This window comes from Dendrobates tinctorius, unplaced genomic scaffold, assembly GCF_039654945.1.
Source record: "Dendrobates tinctorius isolate UK_male_01 unplaced genomic scaffold, ASM3965494v1 ptg000165l, whole genome shotgun sequence".
In the NCBI taxonomy this organism is placed as follows: Eukaryota; Metazoa; Chordata; class Amphibia; order Anura; family Dendrobatidae; genus Dendrobates; species Dendrobates tinctorius.
Window position 1 is genome coordinate 13037327 of NW_027361832.1, and position 14595 is coordinate 13051921.

At 43.1% G+C, this 14595-nt stretch overlaps 1 protein-coding gene across 8 annotated transcripts in view; it reads left to right on the forward strand.

Annotated features, from left to right (window-relative positions):
- The window catches only part of RUNX1T1 (RUNX1 partner transcriptional co-repressor 1), a 194394-nt gene that overhangs the window by 126457 nt on the left and 53342 nt on the right, over positions 1 to 14595 (forward strand). For all 8 annotated transcript variants that reach the window (XM_073550498.1, XM_073550504.1, XM_073550497.1 and 5 more), the window contains exons 2-3: positions 4403 to 4540; positions 10133 to 10374. In XM_073550498.1, coding sequence (XP_073406599.1) covers positions 4403 to 4540; positions 10133 to 10374 — 380 coding nt within the window. The remainder of the gene's footprint in view (positions 1 to 4402; positions 4541 to 10132; positions 10375 to 14595) is intronic.

Genomic DNA, 14595 nt, shown 5'->3' on the forward strand with positions numbered 1-14595 from the left:
CTTGGACTCCTCTGGTACATCATCCTGACAGGCGAGCGGCACAGTCTGATGCCCCATTCTCTTCTCCCAGCAAATGAAAAATGTTAGGGTGACATTCATGGAACTAGAGTATACAGTGTTAATATAGCATGTGTAGGAGTCTGAAGACTCAAGATGACATTGCAGAGTAACCAATGTAAGTGTAAATGAGCTGTTCTAGGCAATGGGGAGGACACTGATCTCCCTGAGAATCTGCCTCCAGATATTAATATTAATAAAATGGAGAGTTACCAGTATGAGACAAGTAACTTACACAGAACAGGAGAAATTAGCTTTTGTCTTACACATTTTTCTGCAGCTTTCACAGCTCTGCTGTATTGTAGCAATATTGCACCACTGGCTGCCTGTGAGATGGAATTGAAGCTGAGAGGAACCTACAGATATGTCAGTTATAGTCACACACAGCTCTGCAGTGTGATTAGGAGAGGAGAGAGCAGCCATTATATCACACTTGTAACAGCCCGTTTCATTTAAGATAAGCTCAGGAGGCAGATTCTCTGGGAGATCTATGTCCAGCCCATAGATATTGTCAGCTCATTTACATATTAAGAAAAACATGGATTTCTCTGGAATAAGACATCGGATTGTAATTATGAAGGTTTCATGTTATTCAGCTCCTATGACCCACATGTCCATATAGATGAGACAGGAGTGTTGATCCTACTGACAGATTTTGATTCTATAGTTTACTGCTCATTGCGTCGGTTACCAGCTACCTTTGAAGTCTATCAGAGGTGGCCAGTCTCCTAGGTAAGGAGACGCACTCTCCTTAGATGAGGCAAAGACAAAGCTGCTTCTACTAGCAGCGATGGAGATCACACAAGTCAGGTCAACGGCCGAGCTTTGCTGGTGACCCGAACTCATCAGGTGCACATGGGTCACCCTCGCTCGCCCAGGGCAGCGGGGTACTCGGTACCGGGCCGGCATCAGGGGGGAAAGTTTCACGGCAGCTGTGACCCGGTCCGTGGCCCTGGGCGCCCAATAACAATGGCGGTGAGGTTAATGGTGTTAAAGTTTATATGAATAGTTCGTGACGCCACCCGTGGTGTTTGGCAAGGGAGATGGTAAGCCAACGCTTCATACAAATCCGCTGGGACTGATGGTGTGGTGCAGCAGAGATGGTATAGCTCCCCACAGGTAGAGCTGTAGTCCCAGGGCAGTGAAGGTGCAATGGTTGAGGAGAGGTGCAGAATGGTATGGATACTGGTACCCAGGTGTAGTGGTGTGGGAATAACTGGAGGACACCAGAGTATGCGGTTCCAAAGCTTTACTCACTGTTTGCAGTTCACACAACTGCCTGCCTCCGTACTTTGTTCTCCAGGTCAGGGCTCCAGCCAACCTCCAGGCAGGACAGGATTCTCCCTTCCACTCTCCGCCAACGTGTACCTTACTGAACGACTCCTCCAACGCGCCTTTAGGTGCGAAGCACTCCAGTACTTAGTTACCCTGGAATGCCTCTCTCTAGGTGTTCCTAGTCTTTACTTGTATGACAGACAGCTGTAGCCTGCTTCGTGGACTCCTCTCTGCGTCCCGGCTCTCTATTCAGTTGCTGTTGTGTCCCAAGTCTATGAGGGGAGCAAGGCGTTAGTGGCTCACTACTCCTCCGGTGTCTGTTGCCGGACATAAAGATCCAATCAACCTCGGGGACAGGGCCCCGGCCTTTGCGCTCTGGACTGGAAGGGTTCTCTATCTTTCTTCAACCAGCTTCCCACTGTCCTTCTATTCTCCTTCGTTCCGATCTGTTCTATCTCTCTTATGGAATCTGTAGTCTCCAGTCTACGTCTCTTTCTCCTTCTCTTCCTTCCCTAGGGAGCTCGTTCCACTAAGACCAGTCCTCAGCCTCTCCTGACTGACTGCCTTCCTCCGCCTTGAGCTCCTCTCAGGCTGACCTGCTGTCAGCCTGCTCTCTCTCTCTCAGACCCTCGTCTGACTGACCTGAAATCCTACACCTTCCCTCTCTTTTGTATCATGTCACTCCACCCGCCTCCCAGCACATCTCGTGTTACGAAGCAGGGTTCCACGAGGGGTGCTCTGCTAACCCCCAGCCTGAAGCTGTTAGGTGGCCCCACTGAACTATCCTGTGTGTGGAATGCAGGTGTGGAGTGTGGTCAGGAGTTCCCACCTTACCTGTATGTGGGGCACTACACCTTAGGAGAAGGTGCAGTACCTCTGTGGCGACTGAAGCCTCGGGGGCGCCACACACACCACACCCCGGGCAAGCAGGAAGCCAGGAGGCTGGGGAGCGGTGCTCTCTTGAAAACAGAAGATGAGACAAGTCCTTTAAAAAGAAGTCTATTACTGAGAGTAAAGGATGATGTATAACAGGGAAAATATGTATCCTGTAGTTTGTGGGTTGTATAGGAAAAACCCCTATGTATTGTACATGTTGACAAGGGTCATAGTCACAATCTAAGTATAGCAATACGAATAAAGTACCGTAGAACATGTGAATAGAAATTCTTACATTTTTGTGTAAGGGGAGATTTGCGTTTTCTGACATGTTTGTTTTAATAAATACTTGTATTCCTCATACGTAATGCTTCCTCTGTTATTCCTCCGGTCATTGTGTGAATACGTTTATGACTAAGCATTAACTTTCTCACTGTCAGAAAGGGTGATGCCAACATAATGCTCAATTAGTGCAGCCAGTGTCAGAATGTATTGAGACACATTCTATTGACAAGAGTAATGGTAACGCCGTACATTTCCTGGAGGAACCGCACAATGCAGCAGAACCACACAATGCAAATTGTATGAAAAGATGCTCAAGAGTTATTTTCCAGTGAGTATTTCCTAAAACAGACTTCAAGAGTAGAGATGAGCGAACCCGGTCTACTCCCAGAAGTCCGTTGCAATGTTCGGAGTCCTGGGAGGAGTCCAGAAAGGAGAGAGAATGAGAATATTTTCCAGCTCAAAAGTTCGGGTCTCCATTCATGTCAATGGGGTTGGGTTCTGGCTCAAGTTCTGGTACCCGAACCGAACTGTTGAAAAAAGTTCAGGTCAGGTACCAGAACCTGAACTTCCATGAGTTCACGCATCCCTAGTCAGAAGTAGAGATGAGTGGTTAAAGTTCAGGTTCTGGTACATGACCCAGACTTTGACCCAGAACTTGAACCCCATTGAAAACAATGGGGACCTAAAATTCTGAGCTGGAAAAAAATCTCTTTCTCTCTTTTTTTTCCTCTCTTCTATCTCTCTACTATCTCTTGTCTCTTTCTCTTCTCTACCACTTCTATCTCCTATCTCTTCTCCCTCTTTTCTCTCTCTTCTGTTTCCTTTCCCTCTCTCTCTCTTCCCCCGGAACTCTGAACTTTGCAACGGACTACCGGGAGAAGTCCATGTTTGGCATTTAACACCAGACACTAATTGTCAGGTACGAACCCCTAATTTTTCAGTTCTGGTTCGCACATCTCTAGTCAGGAGAGCTGCCATGTCCTCTTTATTAGGAGAGCTGTCCTACCCTCTGTTTCTTTCTTTAGCCATCCGTGCGCACATTGGTATAGCACTCCACGTTTGAGCTTTCACGCTTGATTATTGCATTTTACATACCTAAATTCCTGTCTTGCTCGGAGAGCTGCTCGGTTGTCATGCCTAATCCACCATATTAGAGTAGAAGTCTCTTATCTCTAATAACATGTGTAGATCTCACGTTGTCACCAATCTAGACACGTAGGAACCGCAGACTGTGAATTACTCCAGCTTGCAATATTTACAGTAATTGGAATACACCTGTAATCTTTTCTCTTTACGCTGTGGCATAAACCGGACTATTTGTGCATTTTCCCCCCTAATGAACAAGTATAAACAATCCACTGCTGTGTCAACAAAGAAAAAGCTTTTTACTATGTGACATATGGTATTTATCTATTGTTGCCTTGGAATAAAACAAGAGAAAAATAGGGTCGGAGATAGGGCCAGGAGACCGGCAGCATTATACTGATGGATGAAAACAAAAGCAGGCGAGCGCGGGCAGCAGGTGCTGCTTCCAGGGGAAGTCGGGAAGGATGGCGGGCGCTGCCAACAGCTCACCTGTAGAACAGAGCATCAGGTTTTGGTTTGTCGGAGCTGTCATAGGGGGATTCATTACCATTTCTCCTTTTCATTTACTTCCTTCCTCTTCCATACTTGCATTATATCACTTCAGCTGCTTTTGTTTCTTATGCCCCTTCTGCCAAAGACACATCTGTGCACATCGGAAAAATAACAATCCTCTAAAGATTATGGCTCGTGGTTTAATGAGGTCTGGCTGTGTGGCGTAGTAGTCAGGAGATGCATTGTGAATATGTCTATAGATAAGATGCATAGATGGGTAAATATTAGTTTATATCCCATTTATATTGCATTTCACAATTATTTTTTGCAGATCGTACTGAGAAGCGCTCCACAATGCCGGACTCACCTGTGGATGTGAAGACACAATCCAGGCTGACGCCTCCGACAATGCCACCTCCCCCGACCACACAGGGAGCCCCAAGAACAAGCTCATTTACGCCCACAACATGTAAGGAATTCGTTTTTTTGGGGAATATTTTAACCCTTGGAGTCTGACTGATATTAAAACACATATTCCATCCTTGTTCAAAGAGTTGAATTTTGTGGAGATCTGTTCTTCATGAGGGCAACCTTCCTGTGGACCTTGACTTCACGCACTTTATCACAATATGGCTCCATATGTGATGGAAATATATATGTATTTCATGTAGATCTCACTTCCATGCACATTGCTATATACTGATATATACACTCACTGGCCACTTTATTAGGTACACCTGTCCAACTGTGTGTTAAGACTTAATTTCTAATCAGCCAATCACATGGCGGCAACTCAGTGCATTTAGGCATGTAGACATGGTCAAGACAATCTCCTGCAGTTCAAACCGAGCATCAGTATGGGGAAGAAAGGTGATTTGAGTGCCTTTGAACGTGGCATGATTGTTGGTGCCAGAAGGGCTGGTCTGAGAATTTCAGAAACTGCTGATCTACTGGGATTTTCACGCACAACCATCTCTAGGGTTTACAGAGAATGGTCCGAAAAAGAAAAAAAATCCAGTGAGCGGCAGTTCTGTGGCCGGAAATGCCATGTTGATGCCAGAGGTCAGAGGAGAATGGGCAGACTGGTTCGAGCTGATAGAAAGGCAACAGTGACTCAAATTGCCACCCGTTACAACCAAGGTAGGCAGAAGAGCATCTCTGAACGCACAGTGCGTCGAACTTTGAGGCAGATGGGCTACAGCAGCAGAAGACCACACTGGGTACCACTCCTCTCAGCTAAGAACAGGAAACTGAGGCTACAATTTGCACAAGCTCATCGAAATTGGACAGTAGAAGATTGGAAAAACGTTGCCTGGTCTGATGAGTCTCGATTTCTGCTGCGACATTCGGATGGTAGGGTCAGAATTTGGCGTAAACAACATGAAAGCATGGATCCATCCTGCCTTGTATCAACGGTTCAGGCTGGTGGTGGTGGTGTCATGGTGTGGGGAATTTTTTCTGGGCACTCTTTGGGCCCCTTGGTACCAATTGAGCATCGTTGCAACGCCACAGCCTACCTGAGTATTGTTGCTGACCATGTCCATCCCTTTATGACCACAATGTACCCAACATCTGATGGCTACTTTCAGCAGGATAATGCGCCATGTCATAAAGCTCGAATCATCTCAGATTGGTTTCTTGAACATGACAATGAGTTTACTGTACTCAAATGGCCTCCTCAGTCACCAGATCTCAATCCAATAGAGCATCTTTGGGATGTGGTGGAACGGGAGATTCGCATCAGGGATGTGCAGCCGACAAATCTGCGCCAACTGTGTGATGCCATCATGTCAATATGGTCCAAAATCTCTGAGGAATGCTTCCAGCACCTTGTTGAATCTCTGCCACGAAGAATTGAGGCAGTTCTGAAGGCAAAAGGGGGTCCAACCCCTTACTAGCATGGTGTACCTAATAAAGTGGCCAGTGAGTGTATATATATATATATATATAATCACTGCTAACATGAACTCTATAATCAATTGCTCAGAATGGCCCAGTGACCTTGTGAGCAATCTAGCTCAAACCAGACTATCTTGTGATGTGTCTTTAAACATGGAAAACAGGAACTGGCACCAGATGTTCAAACTGATGTCTCCATCTTTGCTGAATGGCAGGAAAATGGCTACAGTAAATCATGTGTTGCTAAATCACCCTTTTGTTAGACACTTCCATATACGTTCATATACTCAAACCAGCCAATAAGATAGAAGTTCAGCCTTATGTTACTTTACTAACCACTCCTTTCTATACATAATTATAAAACCATGTATGTGCAATAAACCTCCAGAGTTCTGGTGGAATGTTTGCTGCTATTATCTGTGTATAGTGTTTTCATTCCTTTGAGCGCTCAAAAAGTCTCTGTTTTAATTGGGAGCAGCCGCAGCACACACAGGGATAGATTTAGCCACCCAAATTTCCATAACACATACAATGTCTAAGCTGTACAGAGCCATATACAATACCCAAGGTCTGAGTCTTTGCTTGTAGGGAACCATACATCTGTAATACAGTGACGTATGGAGTCTCCATGTGGTGGCATGTAGTGAGGAGTTGTAGGGATACCATGTGTTTTAAGGCTGCAACATGTGTTTGAACCTTTAGACTATGGGCACACAGAGTCCTTTTTGTGTTGAATTTTGGGAGCAGGAACAGAACAGAAGTTTTTGAGAAGGTCTTGAAGAGTTTCTGCTCAGTTTCTGCTTCAAAAGACTGTTTGTGCACATAGCCTTAGGGTATGTTCATACTGAATTTTTAGGAGTTTTTGTAGTGGAAAATCCTCTTAAAAATTCCTTCAAAAACTCTTGGTAAACTCTACCAATTAATTTCTATGAACATCCACTTGACTCTTCGTAAAAGGAGTTTTAGAAGCTTTTTGGGGTTTTGAAAAACTCTTCATTGAAGAAAAGAAGGCGCATGTCACTTCTTTGAAGCACATCCTGAAGGAAACCTCTCCAAACTAAGCATTATCCAATCAAAAGGCTACAAGAACTCTTCAGGAAAGAATAAAAACTTTTCCAAAACTCTTCAAAACAGCTTCAAAAAACAGTTCAAGAAAAAAAGAAAAACTCCTCCAAAACCTCCTCCTCCATGCCCTCCAACCCAGCAGCATTCACCTATGTATGAGCAAATTCCCTGCCTAACCAGCCCTGTATAACATTATTGAGTGAAAACGAGGTATAAAAAAAAGTATTTATGATGTGCCCGTTTGCTATACTAATGATGACATTGACTAGCCGATGGGGCGTTAGTTGCCACAGACTAATCATCCCTCCTTCCATGTTTTCATGCCCCTGTGGGGCGTCGTTGCCGCTCATGCAAATCCAGGGCATGTGCGTTGCGCATTCTGGCAGCTTCACTGCATCTCTGAAGCTAGGTGTTGGCTTCCCGGCTTCAGAGGCGATCACTGCGCATGATCGGAAGCCACCTTATGAACCTCTGGACATGCACAGTACGCCTTTGAAGCTAGGAAAGTCTCAGGTGACTAGTCCAAAAGCTTCTCTCTGCTACTTGCACTTTGACTGACAGGTCTTTCCCTATAGTCACACATAGAGAGAGAACTGTCATTCACATGGGAGCAGGACAAGGAGAAGCCTCTTCTTGGACAAGTCATTCAAGATTTACTATCCTCGGGTGTCTTTCAAAGTATGTTTTCTCTGCATTATTAGAGCCAACATCTGATTCTTGCTACCCTCAGATTGGGCAGCTTGAATCTCTTGTCAGTTTCCCTTTAAGACACGAATGTGACTTATTTATTTGGCAATAATAAATAATAAAAAATAAAACAAATAATAATAAAACTCTGTCTCCACGGCCCAAGCTTAGAACCATTTCTGATACCCTGATCTGTAGACACCATATTAATGACATGATTAGTAAAATGATAGGGCTGGGGTAAGTTCTCCACATAAACACATAAACATGATTGATGCATTCAGGATAAATGGTGTAAATGGTTTGCTCTTTGGAAATAAACGCTTTAAAATGGCATCTGAATGGGACATTTAAAAGTGAATTTCCTGCTGCTTTAATGCCACTGAAGTGGCCAATCAATGTTTGTAAATTGGAAAGGTGGCACGTGGTAAAAGAAGTCATTTTACTATTCTTCTAGGGAAAAATACAATACAAAACATTGTCAGAGTCGCGGAGAAATTGGGTTTATTACAATGTTATTACATAGAAAACAAAATTTACGTGGTCATATTGAATGTACACATAGAGAGAAAGTACAGAATGGAAGTAGAGTCCACGTGTATATAGTACATGTATTGGGAAACATAAATCTCTGCCGTTCCTAGTCTCTGGAGGAGTTATAGAGGTGATTGTTTTGGGTAAAATTAAACAAAGGCAAGGTCTGATGTGTCATAGAGACAGAACATGGAGGCCTTGGATAGCTTTGTGTAATGACCAGAAGTCCGAATAAGATCCAGTGGGTCACAAATCGAGACTGAGGAAGAAATCCCAGAATTGTCTTTACTCAAATAGCAGATAAAGTAGAACGTATTATGTGAAGGAAACAGATTGAAATACCCTAATACAGTACACTCAATCAGCCAGGGCTGAAATCACTATGCCAATCCAAGGATCCCTGAAAAAGTGTTTTTTGAAATAAATTTACCTATCAGAAAGGTCAATCAGGTACTCAGAGAACAGGTGTAATCGAATGAAGCGATATCAAGGGACTCCCTGGGATGGTACACTGAGTATAAAGGGGGTTTTACACATAGCGATATCGCTAGCAATATAAAGCATCATCGATTTGGTGACGCAGCAGCGATATTGCTAGCGATATTGCTAGCGATATTGCTATGTGTGATACTTACCTCCGACTGGCTCCCCCGCTGTCTGTTCTTGATCGTGCGAGATCGCGCAGCTCCATTTCTCGTCGGGCGCTTCCTGCTGGGCTTCCTGCTGGCGCCGACGAGCGATGCGTGGACGCGGACGGGAGGACGTCAGGTTCGCCGCGTCTGAAAGGTAAGTAACGACCGCTGTATCGCTGCTGCATCGCTGTGAGATCTGCCTGTTTGGCAGCTCACTAGCGACCATTTAGCGATGCACCAGCAATCCTGACCGGGTCGTATCGTTGTCGGGATTGCTGGTGCATCGCTAAATGTAAAGGGGCCTACACAATCCTACAATAACAATACATAATAATATAATGCAAGGTTCTTAAGCGCTTTAACTAGGGATACCCGGGTATCTATGACTATGGTACCTTTAATCTTAGGTGAGTCTCCTCTCAGGCATATAGATTGCATCGGCTGTAGCCAATTCCAAATCTTCGGCTCCAGTCAGTTGCAGCAACACAAGGCTCCTCATGTTGTCGGTGGATACCGAGCCCAAACGTCGGGGACTTATAGTTCTGTAGCCTCAAGATGCCATCTCTCCTCCTGTAGTCCTTCAGAATTCTCCTAGAAGCAATTCGCCTGGTTATGTATGAAATATCTGTCCAATATTGCTTCTCAGCACACCACAACAGAGCTCCACAGTCACACAGCTCTCAAGAACGCTCAGTCTTTGTTCCACAGCAAGGTCTCAGGCTCCCAAGATGAAGGGGTTAACACTCCACACAAAGCAGGCAGTGAACAGTCACTTACAGGGTCCAATCTTTTTTCTTCTCACAAGCTGCTCCACACACACAGTGTTTCTCATGACAGTCTCTCCTCTTACTGAAGCTTTCCTTACAGCTCTAGACAGCAGACACTAGGCCCCACCCCTCAGCACACACAGTTTCCTGGGGACTTGTAGCACCTGCTCTTAGCTGCAGCAGGCAAACACCACAGGGTCGTAGTGCTCTCCTGGTATAATCACGGTTCACCCTCTTACATTTGACTGGTCTCACTTCCTTGGAAGTGGTCAAATATTTCTGGAAATGCACTCCTGTTACCAAGAGGGTGGAGGCAATGCCCAATTTTTTTTCTTTGAGTGGTTCTTTTTGATCTTTCCCCAGCACCCCCATCTTCCTAAGCTCCTTGCCGACATACAGTACATATTCATATGTGAGGTTTTAAGGATGCAATTCTTATATCGCAATGACAACGATTCTTTTTTTTCTCCCCATCAGTAACAAATGGCACAAGTCATTCGCCAACAGCACTGAATGGAGCACCGTCCCCTCCCAATGGCTTTAGTAATGGACCTTCATCCTCTTCCTCATCCTCGTTGGCAAATCAACAGTTGCCTCCCGCGTGTGGCGCACGGCAGCTCAGTAAACTAAAGAGGTTCCTCACCACTTTACAGCAGTTTGGCAACGACATCTCACCAGAAATTGGAGAAAGAGTGCGCACCCTTGTTCTTGGATTAGTGGTAAGACGAGCCATTAGGTGGATCAGATTTGTGAGATGTAAATGACACACTGATTTTTCTTTAGCAATGTTTAAAGAGTAACTAAATACTTTATTTATTTTTTTTTATAATTTTGTCTAGTACGGAAAGTTTTGAAACTTTGCAAGTCATTTTATTGATTCACTTTTCTTGTAAAAAAAAAATGGAATGTAAGTAGTTTTGCAAAGTTTTACAACTTTTCATACTGACCAAAATTTGTAAAAACAATAAAATTTTAATTACTCTTAAAACAGTAAATTCGAAAAAAATAACGGCTTTGCAAGTGAAATTTACTCTGAAAATTAACTTCTTCCCCCCGCCAAAAGAAGTTAGAAGAATGGAGTACTCTACTAGGTTTAGGTGTCTATGTGCATTAGATTGCAACCCTATATTATACTCTCCCTTATTATTTTCACTTGCTTTCATTCCCTTTGCTACCTTTGTAGATGCACATTTTCTTTTTCCATGTCAGCTGAGCGGCCAGTGTCATCCTGGTGTGGAGCTCGAGCGCTGTGTCTCCTTCCTGATGCTCCCCCATCCCTCTCACAGCATGAGTCTCATACAGACTCTAATATGATTCCTCCCTCCTCCCCTCTCACAGCAGGAAACTCACAGAGTTACAATACAGAAGATAATCTCCTACCTTTCTTTAAAAAAAAATAAATAAAAAATGTAGAAAGAAAAATGAATGAGAATAATAATTCAAGGGTGATGGGGAAAAAAATCCACCCGTATTCATTTTTTAATTCATTTACATGCTGGCTGATAATGGTAACGAGTGGCAGTCTTGTGTTGCATCCAAGTCATATCAGTAGATTATTTTGGAATATTGAAGTGATGTTCTGAGAGATTTATGTGCTATCATCCTCAGATCACATAGTTAATTTACACAGAAAAAAATAAGAGTCATCGATAAGTGATAATAAAATTATAATTACTCAACTTCTTCTCGAGCTTTGATTTATCATTGGCTTCTCCTAAGAGAGCATTGACGTTGTTTTGAGGTCCGTCCTTCGTATGAGCAAAATTTGGGAAAAAAATGTTAATAAATCAAGCTGCAAATTAATTTTTTATTCCCAAGGTTCATCTATGAGTTCATTTATAACATGGGAATATTTCTAATCAAAATCTTCATTAGAAATGGGCTCAAAAGTTTTATTTTCTCAGATTTATAAACTGATTTCATATTTGTGGGGGTACAGAGACTCATCACAATAAACTGGAATAATCATCAAAGAAGGGTCCTCCGGGGGCGTCCAATGCAAATAATCAAGAACGTGACATATTTCCTAATATCCTCTTTTTAAAATTCACTCCTTTGATCTTATGAACAGGAGGGAAGGAAGGATTGCTTGTTGTTTTTATGCGTTCCGCATATATAGGTCTCTATAGACATACCCCTCGTCTGGATAAATAAGCGAAACCCATGCAGTCATGGCCTACGAGATCAGTTATACCGTACCGGCTTGTAACACAATATACCAGTTAGTGTGACAATAGATAAGCCTTTTTATATCAGCAGCATTGTTTATTTTTTTCTGAAGAACCTCTTTACATAGAGAGAACCCTTGTTTTCCATGAAATTGCTCTTCAGTTTTTGCTTTTTTCTAGGAGTGTTTCTATATATAGTTGTACATCTACATAAAACAGATGCCGTCATATTGGAATCATATGTTAAAGGCTTTGTTTTTCGTAGTAAAGCCATAAATACTTATCTTGACTTTTAAAGAATATCAATGTTTGGTTAGTGGAGGTCTAAGTCCTAGAACTTTTGCCGGTTTGCAGAATAAAGGCCCCTTTAACCCCTTCACCCCCAAGGGTGTTTTGCACGTTCATGACCGGGCCAATTTTTACAATTCTGACCACTGTACCTTTATGAGGTCATAACTCTGGAACGCTTCCATGGATCCCGGTGATTCTGACACTGTTTTCTTGTGACATATTGTACTTCATGTTAGTGGTAACATTTCATTCAAATAACTTGCGTTTATTCGAGGAAAATGGAAATTTGGCGAAAATTTTGAAAATTTCGCAATTTTCCAACCTTGAATTTTTATGCCCTTAAATCACAGAGATACAGCACACAAAAAACTTGATAACTAACATTTCCCACATGTTTACTTTACATCAGCACAATTTTGGAACCAAAATTTTTTTTTGTTAGGAAGTTATAAGGGTTAAAAGTTGACCAGCGATTTCTCATTTTTACTACACCATTTTATTTTTAGGACCACATCACATTTGAGGTCACTTTGAGGGGTCTATATGATAGAAAATACCCAAAAGTGACACCATTCTAAAAACTGCACCCCTTAAGGTGCTCAAAACCACATTCAAGAAGTTTATTAACCGTTTAGGTGCGTCACAGGAATTTTTTTGAATATTTAAAAAAAAATGAACATCTAACTTTTTTTCACAAAAAAAATACTTCAGGTTCAATTTTTTTTATTTAACCAAGGGTAACAGGAGAAATTGGACTGCAAAAGTTATTGTGCAATTTGTCCTGAGTACGCTGATACCTGATATGTGGTGGGGAACGACTGTTTCGGCGCATGGCAGAGCTCAGAATGGAAGGAGCGTCGTTTGACTTTTTCAATGCAAAATTGGCTGGAATTCAGATCGGACGCCATGTCACGTTTGGAGAGTCCCTGATGTACCTAAACAGTGGAAACCCCCCACAAATGACACCATTTTGGAAACTAGACCCCCTAAGGAACTTATCTAGATGTGTGGTGAGAACTTTGAACCCCCAAGGGCTTCACAGAAGTTTATAACATAAAGCCGTACAATTAAAAAATCATATTTTTTTCACGAAAATGATCTTTTCACCCTCAATTCTTATTTTTCCAAGGGTAACAGGACCCTAAAAGTCATTGTGCAATTTGTCCTGAGTACGCTGATACCCCACATGTGGGGGTAAACCACTATTTGGGCGCATGGCAGAGCTCGGAAGGGAAGCAGCGCCATTTGACGTTTTTGGCTGGAATTGAGATCGGACACCATGTCGCGATTGGAAAACCCCTGATGTACCTAAACAGTGGAAACCCCCCACAAATGACACCATTTTGTAAACTAGACCCCCCAAGGAACTTATCTAGATGGTGGTGAGCACTTTGAACCCCCCAGTGCTTCACAGAAGTTTATAACGCCCGGGCGTGAAAATAAAAAATTCGTATTTTTTCCACAAACATGATCTTTTAGTCACCATTTTTTTATTTTCCCAAGGGTACCAGGAGAAATTGGACCCCAAACGTTGTTGTCCAATTTGTCCTGAGTATGCTGATACCCCATATGTGGGAGAAAACTACTGTATGGGCACACGTCGGGGCTCGGAAGGGAAGTAGTGACGTTTTGGAATGCAGACTTTGATGGAATGGTCTGCGGGTGTCATGTTGCCTTTGGAGAGCCCCTAATGTACCTAAACAGTGGAAACCCCCACAAATGACCCCATTTTGGAAACGAGACCCCCTAAGGAACTTATCTAGATGTGTGGTGAGCACTTTGAACCCCCAAGGGCTTCACAGAAGTTTATAATGCCCGTGCATGAAAATAAACAAATCATATTTTTTCCACAAACATGATCAATTAGTCCCCAATTTTTTTATTTTCCCAAGGGTAACAGGAGAAATTGGACCCCAAACGTTGTTGTCCAATTTGTCATGAGTACGCTGACACCCCATATGTGGGAGAAAACTACTGTATGGACACACGTCGGGGCTCCGAAGGGAAGCAGTGACATTTTAGAATGCAGACTTTGATGGAATGGTCTGCGGGTGTCATGTGCGTTTGGAGAGCCCCTGATGTACCTAAACTATTGAAACTCCCCACAAGTGACCCCATTTTCGACACTAGGCCCCCCACGGAACTTATCTAGATGTGTGGTGAGCACTTTGAACCCCCAAGTGCTTCACAGAAGTTTATAACGCTCGGGCGTGAAAATAAAAAAATCATTTTTTTCCACATAAATGATATTTTTGCCCCCAATTTTTTATTTTCCTAAGGGTAACAGGAGAAATTGGACCCCAAAAATTGTTTTGCAATTTGACCTGAGTAGGCTGATACCCTACATGTGGGGGTAAAACACTGTTTGGGCGCATGGCAGAGCTTGGAAGGGAAGGAGCACCATTTGACTTTTTCAACTCAGAATTGGCTGGAATTGAGATCAGACGCAATGTTGCATTTGGAGAGCCCCTGATGTGCCCA